Genomic DNA, 25,000 nt, shown 5'->3' with positions numbered 1-25,000 from the left:
GGAGATAAAGACCTCATTAAACCGTATATCAAAAGACATGTCTAATCTAGACAAGTTGACGGAGGAGATTAAAGAGCTCAAAAATCTTGTTAAAGAGAAAGACTGATTATTAAGAAGCTTGAACAACGTGTGGAGGAACTTGAACATACTCTAGAAAAGACGATGTTATAATATCTGGTTTAGAAACAAAACATCCGTCTTATGCAGGGATAGTGGATTCTAGTGGAGCCAATGGGAAGGATGCACCACCTGAAGAACTTCATACATTGGAACAACAAGTCACACATTTTTTATATCACAAAGGTGTTGTCATCCATCAAGACACTATATCAGACTGTCATACCTATTCCATCCAAGATATTAAAATAAACTATCTACCATTATTATACGATTTACAAACAGAAAATGCAAAAATGAGTTATTAAGACAGGCAAAGAATCTGAAAGGAACAAGTGTCTATATAAATGAGCATCTAACGAAAAAAAATGCAGATATTGCTAGGGAAGCAAGACTACTAAAAAAAACAGAAACACATTGTTGCTACATGGGTCTGGAACTGTAGGGTGTGGATCAGAGTGAAAGAGGAACTAATGGCATACAAATCAAAAACATGGATGACCTTACAAAATACACCTGAATAGACAATTAAGTATGACGCCAGTTGGTAATTTGACCACACAAAATCAGCTCAAACATGGAAACAGATGATAAAATACTCGTATATGACATAGACACCAACATTGATGAAGTATATTTGACTTAAAAACAATTGGTTGTGAGTATTATATGGTAAGAACAGCTAATAGTGAACAATTACTGAAGATAACTTGTCACTTATACATATAAACAGCTGAAGCTTGTATTGTAAAATGTCAAAAATAAAAGATTATTTAAATCAGTTTAAAAATAGATTCAGCGTTGTTGTGCAATCACAGAATCTTGGCTTAAAGATGACCTCATGGCTGATGTTCAAATGGAGGGATATGAGCTGTATTTTGTAACAGAAGAGATTAAAAAGGCGGAGGTATTGCTTTGTACACAAAAACAGATCTGACATGTAGCAATTGTAGAAGAAATGACAATTATAGATGATGTCATAGAAATTGTAACAGTGGAAATTGTACATGAAACATCTAAGAATATCTAATACGTTGTGTATACAGAGCACCAGACTCTTGCATTGTGAAATTTACAGATAAAATAATAGAATTATTCCATCAAATCAAAAACAAAACGCTTTTTATGTGTGGAGACTTTAATATAGAAAGCTCCAGTTGCCAAAGAACAAGTCAATCAATCAACTTCAATCAACTTTTTCTTGATATAGCGCCAAATCACAACAAACAGTTGCCGGACCAAGGCGCGCCACAGGTGGCAAGGCAGAGGCATACAAATAAATTATGAAACACAGTCTAAAGGCGTCCTAAAGCAACCATAACCAAGGGATGGTCAGGGGTCACCCGATCCGCCCTAAGACCTAGAAGCACTTAGCGAAAATGCGAAAGTTTTAAGGCCTAGAGGAGTGTAAAGCTTAAAAGTAGAACAGGGTATCCTGTCTCCTAGATCTGAATTGGGAGCTGGTTCGCACAGGAGAGGAGCGGCTGAAAGCTGAAGGCTCTGCGCTGCGCCATATCTATCATCTTACAAACACGCTAGACTACAAGTATAGCCCTGCAGTCTGAGTAGGGCGAAGCGCTCTATGGGGTTAATATGGTACTAAACGAGGTCCGCTAAGATAAGATGGGACCTGATTATTCAAAAGCCTTATAAGTAAGAAGAAGAATTTAAATTCTATCTAGCATTAACAGAAGCCAAGTGATTTTGTGAATTCATGTATAGTTTGGGGTTATTCCCCTTGATAACAAACCAACCAGAATTACATCGCAAAGTGCAACTGTAATTGACAATATATTCACAAATAGAACAGATAAATTATTAAGATGGATCTTGATGAGATCTTAGTGATCATTTACCAGTTTTTCAATATTTAAATACAAAAATTGGTACAAGAAAAAAACGGTTGTAAATTTTAAAAAGATAAGTCATAAAAGCCTTAGAGAGGCATTCAATTATGACCTTAAAACATCAAAATTGGGAAGAAGGTTGGCAACATTAACGTAGCATATAATTCATTTATGAATACTGAGGAAATCATATAATAAAAAACTGTAAATTAATAAAAATTAGTAAGAAAAAGAGTAAATAAACCATTGGCTGACTAGGGAAGATAAAAAAATGCTTGTGTAAAGAAAAACTATTTATAGGGTCTTTTTAAAAATGCAAACAAAGGAAACGAACACGGATACAAAAAATATAAAAATAAACTATTGACAATAATTAGGAAACAAAAATTATTAAATCAAGATTATTATAGTGAACAATTTAAATAAGAGTAAAGATAATATAAAGGCAATATGGGGATTATAAATAGTGTGATTAAAAGTGATGGAGCGAAATCAACTTTTCCAAATTACTTTGTCAAGGAAAATAAAGAGATATATGACATAAAAGAAGTTGCAATGAGTTTAATGATTATTTTTCAAAGGTGGGATCAAGTCTGGTGGGAAATAAACTAATACTAGAAGATAAATTAAATACTCTTGTAAATACGGTCAATAGTATTTTCCTTGACAATGTGGAAAAAGATGAAATAAGAAATATTGTAAAAAACTGTGTAAGCAAAAGATCAACTGACTATGAAGATTTAGACATGACTGTAAAAAGTATAATAGAACTGTTATTGAAACCATTCACTTACATTTGTAATCTGTCTCTGTCAACAGGAATTTTCCCAGATGAATGAAAATTGCCAGTTAGTCCCATTATATAAAAATGGAGACAAACATAATTTTTCAAATTACAGGCCAGTGTCATTGCTTCCACAGTTTTCTAAAATTATGGAAAACGTTTTTGTGACAAGGTTGGACACAATTCATTGAGAAACATCACATTTTAAATATGCTCAGTATGGATTCAGAACAAAACATTCGACAGCTATGGCAGTTATGGAATTAACAGAGAAAATATCAACAACAAGAGATAATAAGGATTATTTTGTAAGTATTTTTATCGACCTGAAAAAAAGCTTTTGACGTTATCGACCACTCAAGATTGCCTTCACAAGTTACAACAATATGGAATTAGAGGTATTTGCACATCAGTGGGTTAAAAGCTACTTAGAAAATAGAAAACAGTTTGTTCAGATAATAATACAAAATCAGAATTATGGTAACATTATTTATGGAGTACCACAAGGGTCGGTACTTGGACCCAAACTGTTTATTTTGTATATCAATGACTTTGTGAATGAATCTAAAGTACTTGGCAGCATATTATTTGCTGATGATACATTATTTTACTCTGGATCAGATATACAGCAAGTTGTACAAGTGATAAATACAGAGTTGGAAAAAGTTAAACATTGGTTTGATATAAACAGATTGTCACTAAATCTCAATAAGACAAATTTCATATTGTTTAATGACAGTGTCAAAAAATGATGTGTCATTAAAAATAGATGGAATGGACATACAAAGGGTAAAAGAAACAGAATTTCTAGGAGTCATGATTGATGAAGATCTTACATGGAAGTCACACATAAATTACACAAAAGGAAAAATAGCGAAAGCCATTGCTGTTTTGCATAAAGTAAAATTTTCGTTAAATAGTTATGCTTTATTAACATTGTACAATTCATTGATTGTCCCATATTTAACTTATTGTGTAGAAATCTGGGGATCAACATCTAAAACTTATACACAACCATTATTTATTCTGCAGAAAAGAGCTTCAAAAATTATTATCAATAGTCGTTTTAGAAGATCCATTAATCCATTATTCATTAAGTATAGGGTACTTAAATTCATGATTTATACTCAACAAAAATATAAACACAATACTTTTGGTTTTGCTCCATTTTGTATGAGATGAACTCAAAGATCTAAAACTTTTCCACATACACAATATCACCATTTCCCTCAAATATTGTTCACAAACCAGTCTAAATCTGTGATAGTGAGCACTTCTCCTTTGCTGAGATAATCCATCCCACCTCACAGGTGTGCCATATCAGATGCTGATTAGACCCATGATTAGTGCACAGGTGTGCCTTAGACTGCCCACAATAAAAGGCCACTCTGAAAGGTGCAGTTTTATTACACAGCACAATGCCACAGATGTCGCAAGATTTGAGGGCGCGTGGCAACTGGCATGCTGACAGCAGGAATGTCAACCAGAGCTGTTGCTCGTGTTGAATGTTAATTTTTCTACCATAAGCCGTCTCCAAAGGCGTTTCAGAGAATTTGGCAGTACATCCAACTCAGCTCACAACCGCAGACCATGTGTAACCATACCAGCCCAGGACCTCCACATCCGCATGTTCACCTCCAAGATCGTCTGAGACCAGCCACTCGGACAGCTGCTGAAACAATCGGTTTGCATACCAAAGAATTTCTGCACAAACTGTCAGAACCGTCTCAGGGAAGCTCATCTGCATGCTCATCCGTCCTCATCGGGGTCTCAGCCTGACTCCAGTTCGTCGTCGTAACCGACTTGAGTGGGCAAATGCTCACATTCGCTGGCGTTTGGCACGTTGGAGAGGTGTTCTCTTCACGGATGAATCCCGGTTCACACTGTCCAGGGCAGATGGCAGACAGTGTGTGTGGCGTCGTGTGGGTGAGCGGTTTTCTGATGTCAATGTTGTGGATCGAGTGGCCCATGGTGGCGGTGGGGTTATGGTATGGGCGTCTGTTATGGGCGAAGAACACAGGTGCATTTTATTGATGGCATTTTGAATGCTCAGAGATACCGTGATGAGATCCTGAGGCCCATTGTTGTGCCATACATCCAAGAACATCACCTCATGTTGCAGCAGGATAATGCACGGCCCCATGTTGCAAGGATCTGTACACAATTCTTGGAAGCTGAAAATGTCCCAGTTCTTGCATGGCCGGCATACTCACCGGACATGTCACCCATTGAGCATGTTTGGGCATGCTCTGGACCGGCGTATACGACAGCGTGTACCAGTTCTGCCAATATCCAGCAACTTCGCACAGGCCATTGAAGAGGAGTGGACCAACATTCCACAGGCCACACCTGACAACCTGATCAACTCTATGCGAAGGAGATGTGTTGCACTGCATGAGGCAATGGTGGTCACACCAGATACTGACTGGTATCCCCCCCAATAAAACAAAACTGCACCTTTCAGAGTGGCCTTTTATTGTGGACAGTCTAAGGCACACCTGTGCACTAATCATGGTGTCTAATCAGCATCTTGATATGGCACACCTGTGAGGTGGGATGATTATCTCAGCAAAGGAGAAGTGCTCACTATCACAGATTTAGGACTGGTTTGTGAACAATATTTGAGGGAAAATGGTGATGTTGTGTATGTGGAAAAAGTTTTAGATCTTGAGTTCATCTCATACAAAATGGGAGCAAAACCAAAAGTGTTGCGTTTATATTTTTGTTGAGTGTAGTTGATTTGAAAATATACAAACAATTGCACCAAGCTAATAAAAATACCTTAGCAATAAACATTCAAAATATGTTTGAAAAAAGAGTAAGTAGTTATAATTTGAAAGGAATAGAAGTCTTAAAAAAACCAAGATTCAGAACCAAAGTAAAAGGAACGGAGTATTGGCAGTGAATGGTGTAAATTATGGAACAACCTCAACAAAGAAATCAAAGAAGTCTTGTCTCAGAGTGATGCTGAAAAACTATTCATGCATTTATTTCCTCTAGGCTGGACTATTGTATTCATTATTATCAGGTTGTCCTAAAAGTTCCCTAAAAGCCTTCAGTTTAATTCAAAATGCTGCAGCTAGAGTACTGACGGGGACTAGAAGGAGAGAGCATATCTCACCCATATTGGCCTCTCTTCATTGGCTTCCTGTTAATTCTAGAATAGAATTTAAAATTCTTCTTCTTACTTATAAGGTTTTGATAATCAGGTTCCCATCTTATCTTAGGGACCTCGTAGTACCATATCACCCCAATAGAGCGCTTCGCTCTCAGGACTGCAGGCTTACTTGTAGTTCCTAGGGTTTGTAAGAGTAGAATGGGAGGCAGAGCCTTCAGCTTTCAGGCTCCTCTCCTGTGGAACCAGCTCCCAATTCGGATCAGGGAGACAGACACCCTCTCTACTTTTAAGATTAGGCTTAAAACTTTCCTTTTTTGCTAAAGCTTATAGTTAGGGCTGGATCAGGTGACCCTGAACCAATCCCTTAGTTATGCTGCTATAGACGTAGACTGCTGGGGGGTTCCCATGATGCATTGTTTCTTTCTCTTTTTGCTCTGTATGCACCACTCTGCATTAATCATTAGTGATTGATCTCTGCTCCCCTCCACAGCATGTCTTTTTCCTTGGTTCTCTCCCTCAGCCCCAACCAGTCCCAGCAGATGACTGCCCCTCCCTGAGCCTGGTTCTGCTGGAGGTTTCTTCCTGTTAAAAGGGAGTTTTTCCTTCCACTGTAGCCAAGTGCTTGCTCACAGGGGTGTCGTTTTGACCGTTGGGGTTTTACATAATATTGTATGGCCTTGCCTTACAATATAAAGCGCCTTGGGGCAACTGTTTGTTGTGATTTGGCGCTATATAAAAAAATTGATTGATTGATTGATTGAAAGAATCAAGGTCGCTTAAATTATTTAAAAAACATATTAAACTAGATGTATTAAGTAAGTATGAAACTATGAAATAAGTCAGTGGGTTGTGACAAAGTCTAAAATGTAATCTGTTAATAATGTCTAAAAGTTTAAGTCTAAAATGTAACCTGTTAAAAATGTATCTTTTAATTAATGGCTAAAATTATGAAATAAGTCAGTGGTATGTGACAAAGTCAAAAAATGTAATCTTTTAAATAATGGCTAAAATTATGAAATAAGTCAGTGGTATGTGACAAAGTCAAAAAATGTAATCTTTTAAATAATGGCTAAAATTATGAAATAAGTCAGTGGTATGTGACAAAGTCAAAAATGTATCTTTTAAATAATGGCTAAAATTATGAAATAAGTCAGTGGTATGTGACAAAGTCAAAAATGTAATCTTTTAAATAATGGCTAACATTATGAAATAAGTCAGTGGTATGTGACAGTCAAAAAAATGTAATCTGTTAATATGTTGAATAATGATGCTTAAAATTGAAAGATTGTATTGTAAAAAGGGCAGAAAATATAAGACTTGTTCTTCTCTCTGCTCATTTTCCAGTGTCTTGTATTCATTTCTGCTTTTCTTTTAAATGAATGAAATAAATATTGAAAAAAAAGCTACAAAAACAAGCAATTAGGAAAAATACACATGGATATTGAGGTGTATATCTGTATAATATTTGGGGTTTCTGATGTTCATTGGACAGGAATTGTTTATTCTGATTGGCACAAATATAATTTGTGTGACATCTATTTGTATGTAAATAGCCACAAAAAACACCTGAAATCATTTCCTGCAGTTTAATGTGAATTGTTGTATATAACTGTTTATGCTACATTTTGACATATGTTTTGAAAATTTAAAATTTATATTCGCATTCTGAGTTATAAAAATGGTTTGTTAAACATGTTTCTGGTTTTCACATTAAAAAAAACTTTTCTCTGATTTGAATTTTCGGTTTTGGGGTGAATTTAGGGTCACTGTTTTAATGCAGTATGTCAGAATCAAAGAGAAACTGTAAATTCACACAGGTGAGGTTGTGCTGAAAAAAAATGACACCAAACAAGGCCATTTAAACAGTTTTTTTTTGTTTGTTTGTTTGTTTGTTTTTTGGTAAATTACGAAGGTAAAACCAAAATTAGTCAAAAACACCCAGTTATAGCCTGGACTCCAGACGGTGAAGCATCAATTTCTATTTACTCACTAGATGGAGGACCGGGGCGATCTGCTCATTCTCTGGTTGTTTTGATTTGATTTAACCTTTATTTAACCAGGTAAGTTATTAAGAAAAAAGTATTCTTATTTTACAATAACAACCTGGGGAAACCTGTGTTTGCTGTTGCCAGAGCGCTGCTATCGGTTAGCATCTGACAACCCAGACCATACACAGAAACCAGTGGACATGATCAAAATTTTCAAGAGAGTAAAAATCTGCAATTTCTCTGCTGTTACATTTATTCAAACTCAGTCCCACATTTGTACAGCCAATATTTGTCAAAACAAAATCCAGAAAAGAATCAGACTACATAATATACTTGATGAATTTGTCAGTCCCAGTCCAAGATGTTGTGAAGCAAGATAGAAAATAATACCATCAGTTTGTAAAACACCACTATGTGTCTGCCACGACACCAGATACTAGTCTGATCCTTAATTAATTACATTATAAGTTAAAGATATTAATATTAAATCTATTAATATTAAAGACTACTCCTAACACACCTGCAAGCGCCAGAAGAGGCATGGGAGAAGGTCATGTGGTCAGATGAGACCAGAATAGAGCTTTTTGGAATCAACTCACTTACCATGTTTAGAGGATGAGAACAACCCCAAGAAAACCATCCCAACCGTGAAGCATGGGGGTGAAAACATCATACTCTGGGGCTGCTCTTCTGCAAAGAGGACAGGCCGACTGCACCGTATTGAAGGGAGGATGGATGGGGTCATGTATTGCGAGATTTTGGCAAACAACCTCCTTCCCTCAGTAAGAGCATTGAAGATGGGTCATGGCTGGGTCTTCCAGCATGACAATGACCCCAAACACACATCCAGGGCAACTAAGGAGGGGCTCTGTAAGAAACATTTCAAGGTCCTGGAGTGGCCTGGCCAGTCTCCAGACCTGAAACTCAATAGAAAATCTTTGGAGGGAGCTGAAACTCCAAACCTGAAAGATCTAGAGAAGATATGTATGGAGGAGTAGACCAAAATCCCTGCTGCAGTGGGTGAAAACCTGGTGAAAAACTACAGGAAAACATCTGACCTCTGGAACTGCAAACAAAGGTTACTGTACCAAATATTAAGGTCTGGTTTTTTCTATTGGATCAAATAATTATTTCATGCAATAAATGCAAATTAATTATTTAAAAAATCATATAATGAGATTTTCTGGATTTTTTTTTAGATTCTGTCTCTCACAGTTGATGTGTACCTACGATAAAAATTACAGACCTCTCCATTCGTTGTAGGTGGGAAAACCTGCAAAAACTGACAGTGGATCAAACACTTGTTTGCCTCAGTGTATATCTGGGTTCACGCTGATGCTGTCCTCACGCAAGGCTGGACGCAAGATATATAATGTACCACATTAACCGGGACGCAACCTCCACATTCAAAAGTCTATTTTTAGAATAATGTTGTATCTGTTTTCTTTGATTGTCCTCGCGAGGAGGGAGGTGGGGTCAAACTCCTGTGTGTTTGATCATAGATCTGTAAAGGCCACTAGAGTGGACACCAGCCTGCAGCCCTCAGTCTAAGCAGAAAGTTTGTAAGAATAAATGGAATTGGTTAACTTAGATTTTTCTTACTAACTACAAACCTAAAGAAGGCTGTTTGTGCTTGAATTTAGGGAAATATTTAAATCAAGTTGTTTGGGTTTTTCTGTCTCGACAGCTGGTTGGAGCCAGTCTGTGTTTTGTCAGTGTCATTCTGGTTTGCTGTCAGTTACTGTGCTCCCTTAGTCTGTAGTTTGTCAGTGTCGTTCTGTTTGCTGCCAGGTACTGTTCTCTGTTTGTACTATGTCAGTTGCTGTTCTCTGTCTGTACTTTGTCAGTGTCCTGTTTGCTGTTAGTTGCTGTGCTCTGTCTGTACTTTGTCACTGTCCTGTTTGCTGTTAGTTGCTGTGCTCTGTCTGTACTTTGTCAGTGTCATTCTGTTTGCTGTCAGTTGCTGTGCTCTGTCTGTACTTTGTCACTGTCCTGTTTGCTGTTAGTTGCTGTGCTCTGTCTGTACTTTGTCAGTGTCATTCTGTTTGCTGTCAGTTGCTGTGCTCTGTCTGTACTTTGTCACTGTCCTGTTTGCTGTTAGTTGCTGTGCTCTGTCTGTACTTTGTCACTGTCCTGGTTGCTGTCAGTTGCTGTGCTCTGTCTGTACTTTGTCACTTTCCTGGTTGCTGTCAGTTGCTGTGCTCTGTTGTCTCCTGTTGTATTTTGTGTCTCTTGTTCTTTCTGTCATTCTTTTTGTCTTTGATTTTGTCTTTTATGTGTAAACTAATCAAACCTCTGTCTTTGATTAGTTGCTTCAATGGATTTTGAAGCAACAAATCAAAGTGCGAGCAAACTGATGTTAACTGGAACAACGGTTTCACGTGTCAATCATGTCATGTTTACCTTGGAAGGGCGTGTCCTCCACCATGACCACATGTTTTTTTTTCCCCTCACTATGAAGTGATGTGGACCACGACAGACAAACTCCGTCTCCAGATGTCATTGTCCTTTCAGACAATGAGGCATCCAGTCCAAGAACAACTCCCCGACCTGACCAGCGCCTCCACCAGGCCAACCTGGAAATGTTCAAGGTAAAGAACTGTTGCTTGTTTTCCTATGTGTGTGTGTGTGTGTGTGTGTGTGTGTGTGTGTGTGTGTGTGTGTGTTGTGTGTGTGTGTCGTTTCTGTTGTTTTTGCTGACATCAGCAGCTTCTGGGCTGGTTTTTGTTGCTGTCTTAATTCTGATGGCCTGTTTCTCTGTGTGACAGCCTGACAGTTTGCTGACTGACTGTCCACAGGTACAGTGAGTGCTGTCACCATCTGTGGCATTCATCAGGGATGTGTTCTGGCTCTTACTTTGTTCAGTCCTTGCATAGGCTGAGTGCTGGGTCAGCTCAGGGACTTCAGGGGCTTAAGGCTCTGCCTTCTTGGCAAGGAAAGCTTCAGTGGCCTTGAATTTGTTGATGATGCTGTGATGTTTGTGGGGTCAGGACATGTGAAACTGAGTGAGGGTTTGAGGATGTCCAGGGATTAAAGTTCTTTGGCCTCCATTGACTTCTCTAATCATTTGGGCTGCCAAAAGGCCATATATGAGATCAGTCCAGATCCGATGAGAATTTAAAAAAAAGGTGGGGGGGGGGGGGCTTATTAGAGTGTTGATGATGACATGCAGCTTCACTGACCACAGACATGTAAGTTTTCTCCAGAAACATGGATTTCCACTTTTTTGGGATTTCCCCCAAATTTCATATTTTTATGATTAATCATGCGGCCTGTGGATTGCACAAATGACAGTGCCCTTGATTAGTCACCACGTACTTTCCCTAGCGGGATTTCTTACAGCATGTCACATTGGTTACGTTTGGGAAACAGTGATATCATAGCCCCACCTCTCACACAGAGGGACTTTTTTTTCCCACAACAAGGATTTAAATTCTTTCCTGGCATCGTCTCCTAAAACAAGAACATCTTATGTGGATAAGATTCTTTCATCAGACTGTGATGATGAATCTGACGGAAATCTGGCAACAGGTGAGATTCAAAATAAGGTTGCGACCGATCCAATCCAGTGTCGGGATCTGCTTCCCATACCGACATAATTCAAGTACCGGAAAATACCGATTCAAATCACAACATTTTCCGATACGTGAGGAGCCACTGTGAATCCTCTCAACTGCTGTTGTTTGCTCTCTGCTCTGTTTGCTGGCTGTTTGAGAGAGCTCTCTTCTGCAGTGTTCTAGCTGTGGGTAGCGGCAAATTTCCACCCATCAAATTGTCTGTTCGTCAAGCACGGATTTTCTGAAAAATTAACTGAACTAGCTGAAAATTTAGCTGCGTCAGCATCCCAAGGCAGAGCAAGAGCAACGGCTTCGCGGAGTAACGCCACTCCGCGTCGTGGTGTTTTAGACTCCGCGTCGTGCATTCAAACCGTATAATGTACGGCTTCTCGTTGTTTAATCCTGACATAAACAATGAAAGTACTTAAATCTTTTATCTTAAGGCCCTGTCAGTTTCAGTTTATTGAAAAGGGACCACGTGCCGTTAAAAGATAAATGCTACCATTTGATTGATGCATTTTGATTTGATGCATTGCACCAGAGTTAGCCATTAGGCTAATTTGCATCTGCAGTCCCTGAACACAGACAAATATGACACATATGAAAACATCACGAATAAATACAACACAAGCAAGACGGTAAACATCAGTCAACACATAAAAACATATAGCAACACTATGTATTGTAAATAAAATGCCCCTCATAAGCACAAACACATATACACAATCATAGAGTGCAACAGCAGCAGCACACAACACTACACACAGTCACACACACATATACACAATCATAGGGTGCAGCAGCAGCACATACTACACTACACACAGTCACACACATATATACATAATCATAGGGTGCAGCAGCACACAACACTACACACAGTCACACACACATATACACAATCATAGGGTGCAGCAGCAGCACACACAACACTACACACAGTCACACACACATACATAATCATAGGGTGCAGCAGCAGCACACAACACTACACACAGTCACACACACATATATACATAATCATAGGGTGCAGCAGCAGCACACAACACTACACACAGTCACACACACATATACACAATCATAGGGTGCAGCAGCAGCACACACTACACTACACACAGTCACACACATATATACATAATCATAGGGTGCAGCAGCAGCACACAACACTACACACAGTCACACACACATATACATAATCATAGGGTGCAGCAGCAGCACACACTACACTACACACAGTCACAACACATATACATAATCATAGGGTGCAGCAGCAGCACACAACACTACACACAGTCACACACACATATACATAATCATAGGGTGCAGCAGCAGCACACAACACTACACACAGTCACACACACATATACATAATCATAGGGTGCAGCAGCAGCACACGACACTACACACAGTCACACACACATATACATAATCATAGGGTGCAGCAGCAGCACAGCAAACAACACTACACACAGTCAGACACACATATACATAATCGTAGGGTGCAGCAGCAGCACACGACACTACACACAGTCAGACACACATATACATAATCGTAGGGTGCAGCAGCAGCACACGACACTACACACAGTCAGACACACATATACATAATCGTAGGGTGCAGCAGCAGCACACGACACTACAAACAGTCAGACACACACATATAGTACATAGTCATAGGTTGCAGCAGCAGCACACAACACTACACACAGTCACACACACATATAGTACATAGTCATAGGTTGCAGCAGCAGCACACAACACTACACACAGTCACACACACATATACATAATCATAGGGTGCAGCAGCAGCACACGACACTCCACACAGTCACACACACATATACGTAATCATAGTGTGCAGCAGCAGCACACGACACTACACACAGTCACACACACATATACATAATCATAGGGTGCAGCACAGCACACAACACTACACACAGTCACACACATATACATAATCATAGGGTGCAGCAGCAGCACACAACAGTACACACAGTCACACACACATATACATAATCATAGGGTGCAGCAGCAGCACAGCACACAACACTACACACAGTCACACACATATACATAATCATAGGGTGCAGCAGCAAAGCACACAACACTACACACAGTCACACACACATATACATAATCATAGGGTGCAGCAGCAGCACAGCACACACCACTACACACAGTCACACACATATACATAATCATAGGGTCAGCAGCAGCACAGCACACAACACTACACACAGTCACACACACATATACATAATCATAGGGTGCAGCAGCAGCACACAACACTACACAAAGTCACACACACACACATATACATAATCATAGGATGCAGCACACAACACTACACACAGTCACACACACATGTACATAATCATATGGTGAAGCAGGAGCGCACAACACTACACACAGTCACACACACATATACATAATCATAGGGTGCAGCAGCAGCACACAACACTACACACAGTCACACACATATACATAATCATAGGGTGCAGCAGCAGCACACAACACTACACACAGTCACACACACATATACATAATCATAGGGTGCAGCAGCATCACAACACTACAAACAGTCAGACAAACATATACATAATCATAGGGTGCAGCACAGCACACAACACTACACACAGTCACACACACATATGCATAATCATAGAGTGCACCAGCAGCACAACACACAACACTACACACAGTCACACACACATATACATAATCATAGGGTGCAGCACAACACACAACACTACACACAGTCACACACACATATACATAATCATAGGGTGCAGCAGCAGCACACATCACTACACAAAGGCACACACACATATACATAATCATAGGGTGCAGCAGCACCACACAACACTACACACAGTCACACACACATATACATAATCATAGGGTGCAGCAGCAGCACACATCACTACACAAAGTCACACACACATATACATAATCATAGGGTGCAGCAGCAGCACACATCACTACACAAAGTCAAACACACATATACATAATCATAGGGTGCAGCAGCATCACACAACACTACACACAGTCACACACACATATACATAATCATAGGGTGCAGCAGTAGCACAGCACACAACACTAAACACAGTCACACACACATATACATAATCATAGGGTACACCAGCAGCCAACTCACAACACTACACACAGTCACACACACATATACATAATCATAGGGTACACCAGCAGCCAACTCACAACACTACACACAGTCACACACACATATACATAATCATAGGGTGCAGCACAGCACACAACACTACACATAGTCACACACATATACATAATCATAGGGTGCAGCAGCAGCACACAACACTACACACAGTCACACACACATATGCATAATCATAGAGTGCAGCAGCAGCACAACACACAACACTACACAAAGGCACACACACATATACATAATCATAGGGTGCAGCAGCAGCACACAACACTACACACAGTCACACACACATATACATAATCATAGGGTGCACCAGCAGCACAACACACAACACTACACACAGTCACACACACATATACATACTCATAGGGTGCAGCACAGCACACAACACTACACACACACATATACATAATCATAGGGTGCAGCACAGCACACAACACTACACACACACACATATACATATCATAGGGTGCAAGCACAGCACACAAACACTACACACATGTCACACAACATATACATAATCATAGGGTGCAGCATCAGCACACAGCACTACACAGTCACACACACTATACATAATCATAGGGTGCAGCCCAGCACCACACACTACACAAAGTCACACACACACATATACATAATCATAGGGTGCAGCAGCAGCTCACAACACTACACACAGTCACACACACATATACATAATCATAGGGTGCATCAGCAGCACACATCACTACACACAGTCACACACACATATACATAATCATAGGGTGCAGCAGCAGCACACAACACTACACAGTCACACACATATATACATAATCATAGGGTGCAGCACAGCACACATCACTACACAAAGTCACACACACACATATACATAATCATAGTGTGCAGCAGCATCACACAACACTACACACAGTCACACACACATATACATAATCATAGGGTGCATCAGCAGCACACATCACTACACACAGTCACACACACATATACATAATCATAGGGTGCAGCAGCAGCACACAACACTACACAGTCACACACACATATACATAATCATAGGGTGCAGCAGCAGCACACAACACTACACAGTCACACACACATATACATAATCATAGTGTGCAGCAGCATCACACAACACTACACACAGTCACACACACATATACATAATCATAGGGTGCATCAGCAGCACACATCACTACACACAGTCACACACACATATACATAATCATAGGGTGCAGCAGCAGCACACAACACTACACAGTCACACACACATATACATAATCATAGGGTGCATCAGCAGCACACATCACTACACACAGTCACACACACATATACATAATCATAGGGTGCAGCAGCAGCACACATCACTACACAAAGTCAAACACACATATACATAATCATAGTGTGCAGCAGCATCACACAACACTACACACAGTCACACACACATATACATAATCATAGGGTGCATCAGCATCACACAACACTACACACAGTCACACACACATATACATAATCATAGGGTGCATCAGCAGCACACATCACTACACACAGTCACACACACATATACATAATCATAGGGTGCAGCAGCAGCACACAACACTACACAGTCACACACATATACATAATCATAGGGTGCACCAGAAGCACAGCACACAACACTACACACAGTCACACACACATATGCATAATCATAGAGTGCAGCAACAGCACAACACACAACACTACACACAGTCACACACACATATACATAATCATAGGGTGCAGCACAACACACATCACTACACAAAGGCACACACATATACATAATCATAGGGTGCAGCAGCAGCACACATCACTACACAAAGTCAAACACACATATACATAATCATAGGGTGCAGCAGCATCACACAACACTACACACAGTCACACACACATACATAATCATAGGGTGCAGCAGTAGCACAGCACACAACACTACACACAGTCACACACACATATACATAATCATAGGGTGCACCAGCAGCCAACTCACAACACTACACACAGTCACACACACATATACATAATCATAGGGGCAGCACAGCACACAACACTACACACAGTCACACACACATATACATAATCTTAGGGTGCCCCAGCAGCACAGCACACAACACTACACACAGTCACACACACATATAGATAATCATAGGGTGCAGCAGCAGCACACAACACTACACACAGTCACACACACATATAGATAACCATAGGGTGCAGCAGCAGCACACAACACTACATACAGTCACACACACATATACATAATCATAGGGTGCATCAGCAGCACACATCACTACACACAGTCACACACACATATACATAATCATAGGGTGCAACAGCAGCAGCACACAACACTACACAGTCACACACATATACATAATCATAGGGTGCACCAGAAGCACAGCACACAACACTACACACAGTCACACACACATATGCATAATCATAGAGTGCAGCAGCAGCACACACACAACACTACACACAGTCACACACACACATACATAATCATAGGGTGCAGCAGCAACACACATCACTACACAAAGGCACACACATATACATAATCATAGGGTGCAGCAGCAGCACACAACACTACACACAGTCACACACACATATACATAATCATAGGGTCCAGCAGCAGCACACATCACTACACAAAGTCACACACACATATACATAATCATAGGGTCCAGCAGCAGCACACATCACTACACAAAGGCACACACACATATACATAATCATAGGGTGCAGCAGCAGCACACATCACTACACAAAGTCACACACACATATACATAATCATAGGGTGCAGCAGCAGCACACATCACTACACAAAGTCAAACACACATATACATAATCATAGGGTGCAGCAGCATCACACAACACTACACACAGTCACACACACATACATAATCATAGGGTGCAGCAGTAGCACAGCACACAACACTACACACAGTCACACACACATATACATAATCATAGGGTGCACCAGCAGCCAACTCACAACACTACACACAGTCACACACACATATACATAATCATAGGGTGCAGCACAGCACACAACACTACACACAGTCACACACACATATACATAATCTTAGGGTGCAGCACAGCACACAGCACTACACATATACATAATCATAGGGTGCAGCAGCAGCACACAACACTACAGTCACACACACATATACATAATCATAGGGTGCAGCAGCAGCACACACTACACACAGTCACACACACATATACATAATCATAGAGTGCAGCAGCAGCACAGCACACAACACTGCACACAGTCACACACACATATACATAATCATAGAGTGCAGCAGCAGCACAGCACACAACACTGCACACAGTCACACACATATACATAATCATAGGGTGCAGCAGCAGCAGCACACAACACTATACACAGTCACACACACATATACATAATCATAGGGTGCAGCAGCAGCACACAACACTACACATTCACACATACACACATATACATAATCATAGGGTGCAGCAGCAGCACACAACACTACACACAGTCACACACACATATACATAATCATAGGGTGCAGCAGCAGCACACAACACTACACAGTCACACACACATATACATAATCATGGGGTGCAGCGTCAGCACATAACACTACACACAGTCACACACACATATACATAATCATAGGGTGCAGCAGCAGCACACAACACTACACAGTCACACACACATATACATAATCATAGGGTGCAGCAGCAGCACACAACACTACACACAGTCACACACACATATACATAATCATAGGGTGCAGCAGCAGCACACAACACTACACACAGTCACACACACATATACATAATCATAGGGTGCAGCAGCAACACACAACACTACACACAGTCACACACACATATACATAATCATAGGGTGCAGCACAGCACACAACACTACACACACACATATACATAATCATAGGGTGCAGCACAGCACACAACACTACACAGTCACACACATATACATAATCATAGGGTGCAACACAGCACACAACACTACACACAGTCACACACATATACATAATCATAGGGTGCAGCATCAGCACACAGCACTACACAGTCACACACACATATACATAATCATAGGGTGCAGCACAGCACACATCACTACACAAAGTCACACACACACATATACATAATCATAGGGTGCAGCAGCAGCACACATCACTACACAAAGTCAAACACACATATACATAATCATAGTGTGCAGCAGCATCACACAACACTACACACAGTCACACACACATATACATAATCATAGGGTGCATCAGCAGCACACATCACTACACACAGTCACACACACATATACATAATCATAGGGTGCAGCAGCAGCACACAACACTACACAGTCACACACATATACATAATCATAGGGTGCACCAGAATCACAGCACACAACACTACACACAGTCACACACACATATGCATAATCATAGAGTGCAGCAGCAGCACAACACACAACACTACACACAGTCACACACACATATACATAATCATAGGGTGCAGCACAACACACATCACTACACAAAGGCACACACATATACATAATCATAGGGTGCAGCAGCAGCACACAACACTACACACAGTCACACACACATATACATAATCATAGGGTCCAGCAGCAGCAGCACACATCACTACACAAAGTCAAACACACATATACATAATCATAGGGTGCAGCAGCATCACACAACACTACACACAGTCACACACACATACATAATCATAGGGTGCAGCAGTAGCACAGCACACAACACTACACACAGTCACACACACATATACATAATCATAGGGTGCACCAGCAGCCAACTCACAACACTACACACAGTCACACACACATATACATAATCATAGGGTGCAGCACAGCACACAACACTACACACAGTCACACACACATATACATAATCTTAGGGTGCACCAGCAGCACAGCACACAACACTACACACAGTCACACACACATATAGATAATCATAGGGTGCAGCAGCAGCACACAACACTACACACAGTCACACACACATATAGATAACCATAGGGTGCAGCAGCAGCACACAACACTACACACAGTCACACACACATATACATAATCATAGGGTGCATCAGCAGCACACATCACTACACACAGTCACACACACATATACATAATCATAGGGTGCACCAGCAGCACACAACACTACACAGTCACACACATATACATAATCATAGGGTGCACCAGAAGCACAGCACACAACACTACACACAGTCACACACACATATGCATAATCATAGAGTGCAGCAGCAGCACACACACAACACTACACACAGTCACACACACACATATAATAATCATAGGGTGCAGCAGCAGCACACATCACTACACAAAGTCACACACATATACATAATCATAGGGTGCAGCAGCAGCACACAACACTACACACAGTCACACACACATATACATAATCATAGGGTGCAGCAGCAGCACACATCACTACACAAAGTCACACACACATATACATAATCATAGGGTGCAGCAGCAGCACACATCACTACACAAAGTCACACACACATATACATAATCATAGGGTGCAGCAGCAGCACACAACACTACACAAAGTCACACACACATATACATAATCATAGGGTGCAGCAGCAGCACACATCACTACACACAGTCACACACACATATACATAATCATAGGGTGCAGCAGCATCACACAACACTACACACAGTCACACACACATACATAATCATAGGGTGCAGCAGTAGCACAGCACACAACACTACACACAGTCACACACACATATACATAATCATAGGGTGCACCAGCAGCCAACTCACAACACTACACACAGTCACACACACATATACATAATCATAGGGTGCAGCACAGCACACAACACTACACACAGTCACACACACATATACATAATCTTAGGGTGCAGCACAGCACACAGCACTACACATATACATAATCATAGGGTGCAGCAGCAGCACACAACACTACACAGTCACACACACATATACATAATCATAGGGTGCAGCAGCAGCACACACTACACACAGTCACACACACATATACATAATCATAGAGTGCAGCAGCAGCACAGCACACAACACTGCACACAGTCACACACACATATACATAATCATAGAGTGCAGCAGCAGCACAGCACACAACACTGCACACAGTCACACACATATACATAATCATAGGGTGCAGCAGCAGCAGCACACAACACTATACACAGTCACACACACATATACATAATCATAGGGTGCAGCAGCAGCACACAACACTACACATTCACACATACACACATATACATAATCATAGGGTGCAGCAGCAGCACACAACACTACACACAGTCACACACACATATACATAATCATAGGGTGCAGCAGCAGCACACAACACTACACAGTCACACACACATATACATAATCATGGGGTGCAGCGTCAGCACATAACACTACACACAGTCACACACACATATACATAATCATAGGGTGCAGCAGCAGCACACAACACTACACAGTCACACACACATATACATAATCATAGGGTGCAGCAGCAGCACACAACACTACACACAGTCACACACACATATACATAATCATAGGGTGCAGCAGCAGCACACAACACTACACACAGTCACACACACATATACATAATCATAGGGTGCAGCAGCAACACACAACACTACACACAGTCACACACACATATACATAATCATAGGGTGCAGCAGCAACACACAACACTACACACAGTCACACACACATATACATAATCATAGGGTGCAGCAGCAAGCACACAACACTACACACAGTCACACACACATATACATAATCATAGGGTGCAGCAGCAGCACACAACACTACACACAGTCACACACACATATACATAATCATAGGGTGCAGCAGCAGCACACAACACTACACACAGTCACACACACATATACATAATCATAGGGTGCAGCAGCAGCACACAACACTACACACAGTCACACACACATATACATAATCATAGGGTGCAGCAGCAGCACACAACACTACACACAGTCAACACACACATATACATAATCATAGGGTGCAGCAGCAGCACACAACACTACACACAGTCACACACACATATACATAATCATAGGGTGCAGCAGCAGCACACAACACTACACACAGTCAAACACACACATATACATAATCATAGGGTGCAGCAGCACAGCACACAACACTACACACAGTCACACACACTCCATGTGTGCAAAAAAAAAAAAAAACACCTTGATGATTTATCTAGCGTTTTCCAACCGTATTAAAAAATTGCTGGCATAAGTTCAGTAAGTTACGGGTAAGTTTTTATAAGTTAAGAGCACATTGAAACTCGCTGAAGCTCGCTGATGTTCATCCTGATAAGCTGAGCTCCTCCAAAAATTTTGGACATGCTGAGAATTTTCAACACATGCCAGCGTGTGACTCACGTCCCACACATGTTGTACATAAGTTGTAGGTCAGTTATGTGATTGTTGGCACACATTTCTTGTAATTTACTCATAAGTCTAAATATGTCCATTAATGCTGGTCACTGATTGGCTGAAAACCGTGGTACATATGCAGAACTACTGTTTCATTCACACACGTAAAAATATAAAGTCTGACCTGTTCGCTTCAGTCCAATTCACCATCACAGACTGACATGAATCCACATAAAGCTCCTGATTTTTGAAAATGACCTCGGAAAATCCTTTAATTCCTGGCTGGAAACGTAGCGTTTTAAAACAAGTCCCTCTGTGTTTTTTCTGCTCCAGGTTCGTTTCTCATGTCGGTGCTGCGCTCTGAACACACTGAAGTGCTGTGATGATTTAAACTCTTTAAAGGCCGTCGCTGTGGTTTGATCATCAGATGACCTGATCGATTGATCGATCTATCAGGGAGATCTCACTTGATTAATGCGCTCTTGTAACAATTAAATTGCCGTCCCTGTCGGTGATCACCACGCCGACAGATCACACAGCAAGTCATTCAGATCACACCTGATCGCAGTCCACTGGCGTTTTAAAAGTTTAAATCATCACAGCGTTTCATTATTCAGGTCTGTGATGACCTGATCAGGTCCACTGATTAGGAAGCAGCCGGCCGTCTCAACATTTAAAGACACAGCCCTCCATTCAATCACGGCAGTGTTTCCCACAGCAAGTCCACTCATCAGCATTCTGTACACAATGAAAATGGTCCACCAAGATAAAAAATGAAAATAAAAAAATAAATTAATGTTAAATTACTCTGTTTCTGACCAGCACCACACGGTGCAATACTGACCCTAACCACTGGGTGTAAACAGGGCTGATGGCAGACGCTGGATAATCATCAAGGTTTAACGAGGCCTTTGGATTCACATTCTGGCAAGTTGTAGCTGAACTCTCAGGTCTCCTTTTTAAGAAAATCCTCATGTAAAATCAACAATAATGATGATAATATTAAAGCAAACAGAGCTCTGGTGTTATGTGTCGGACGCGGTCGGAGCACCGACCCAGCGTTTGACAGGACCCAGCATAAAATAAGCAGAGCACGGTTCAAAGGATAACACATTTTAATAAAAGTGAGTGAAGTGATAAACAACTAAAAAGTCCGCGGTCTGGTGAGGTGAAAATACGGCGCGCTCTCAGCAGCGCAAACGGTCCGGAGCCACAGCAGTTCGGCCCCCCAGGTGGCCGCGACAAACCGAGTCTGTGAAGCAAGAAAATATGAGGTGAGTCCAACTCCACCCAGAGAGACACAGCTCAAAGGTGCACACAATCAGCAAACACTTCCTGGCTTTAATATAACTCAGCTTCTCACCCTGCAGACACGGAACAACTCAGTTCAAATCTCCACTGCAGCAGAAGCTGATTAGACAATTACCATAATGTGACAGCTCAATACAACAAGGTGTGAGGGACACCAAATCCACTGTCATTACTTCATAAAAGTCACCAAAACCAAATTACCTCAGGAAGTGTGCTGAAGAGCGTGAGACCTCACCCAATCCTCCTTCACAGACTGTGGCGTCAAACCTGGAGCGGTCTCTGCGTCCGTAATGGTGAGATTGTTCTCCTGATGCCGATCTCACACGTCTGCTCACAAGGTCGAGTCTCTGGCAATCACACACTGTGCATTCAAGGTTTAAGTGCAGCAAGCTCTGATCAAGACAGAATACACCACAGCTGTGAGTCCTGATGACCTGCACGTGAAAACAAGCCTCAGGTGTTCAGGGTGAGGTCCTAATACTCAGCCACTCAGTCCTGAATGCATACCATCTGGTGGGAGAAACAGAAAAAACAAAAACCAAGCCAGCCAAACACCCCAGCACACAACATCTGGTATCGGATCAGAAAAGTATTGGTATCGGCAGATATCCACATTCAGGTATTGGCATCGGATCGGAAGTGTAAAATTGTGGATCCCTAATTCAGAGACTTTATGTTTACTTTGTGCCACTTTGTAAAGTTGTTGCTGCAGTGATTAAGTTGATAGAGCAGTGGGACAGATTTGGACAGACGCAGGTTCGGCACGTGCTGTGCTGTGTGTTACAGCACCACACACGACGGCCTGTTCAGACAGTTTGGGCGTTTTGGACTCAGACATGTTTTTAAACGGTGCCGTGTTTTGTCGGTAGGATGAAATGTGAGGACATTTCTCACTGATAGTCCACCGACTTCAGGTTGGTGGAGTGTCCTTGCCTCAAGTGGAGGAGTTTAAGTATCTCGGGGTCTTGTTCACGAGTGAGGGACGGATGGAGCGTGAGATTGATAGACGGATTGGTGCAGCGTCTGCAGTGATGCGGTTGCTGTGTTGGGCCGTCGTGCTGAAGAGAGAGCTGAGTAGGGGGGTAAAGCTCTCGATTTACCGATCGCTCTACGTTCCGATCCTCACCTATGGTTATGAGAATTGGCTCATGACCGAAAGAACGAGATCGCGAGTACAAGCAGCCGAGATGAGTTTCCTCCGCATTTGGCTGGGCGCTTCCTCAGAGATAGGGTGAGGAGCTCGGTCACTCGGGAGGAACTCGGAGTCGAGCCGCTGCTCCTCCACATCGAAAGAAGAGAGAGCGGGTTTATTTTATTTTAAGGAGTCTGATGGAGGAGAGAGAGCGGGTTTATTTTATTTTATTTTAAGGAGTCTGATAGAGGAGAGAGAGCGGGTTTATTTTATTTTATTTTAAGGAGTCTGATAGAGGAGAGAGAGCGGGTTTATTTTATTTTATTTTTAAGGAGTCTGATGGAGGAGAGAGAGCGGTTTTATTTTATTTTAAGGAGTCTGATGGAGGAGAGAGAGCGGGTTTATTTTAAGGAGTCTGATAGAGGAGAGAGAGTGGGTTTATTTTATTTTAAGGAGTCTGATAGAGGAGAGAGAGCGGGTTTATTT

General features: G+C 41.4%; 1 protein-coding gene across 1 annotated transcript in view; it reads left to right on the top strand.

The window, feature by feature from the left end:
• Positions 1-25,000, top strand: part of LOC117502338 (transcriptional repressor p66-beta-like) — a 168,964-nt gene that overhangs the window by 88,467 nt on the left and 55,497 nt on the right. Inside the window, exon 3 of the mRNA XM_034161379.1 lies at positions 10,316-10,445. Coding sequence (XP_034017270.1) covers positions 10,316-10,445 — 130 coding nt within the window. The remainder of the gene's footprint in view (positions 1-10,315; positions 10,446-25,000) is intronic.

This window comes from Thalassophryne amazonica, chromosome 20 (genome assembly GCF_902500255.1).
Source record: "Thalassophryne amazonica chromosome 20, fThaAma1.1, whole genome shotgun sequence".
Taxonomy (NCBI): Eukaryota; Metazoa; Chordata; class Actinopteri; order Batrachoidiformes; family Batrachoididae; genus Thalassophryne; species Thalassophryne amazonica.
The sequence above is the reverse complement of the archived record's forward strand: the minus strand, read 5'-3'. Positions and strand labels throughout refer to the sequence as shown.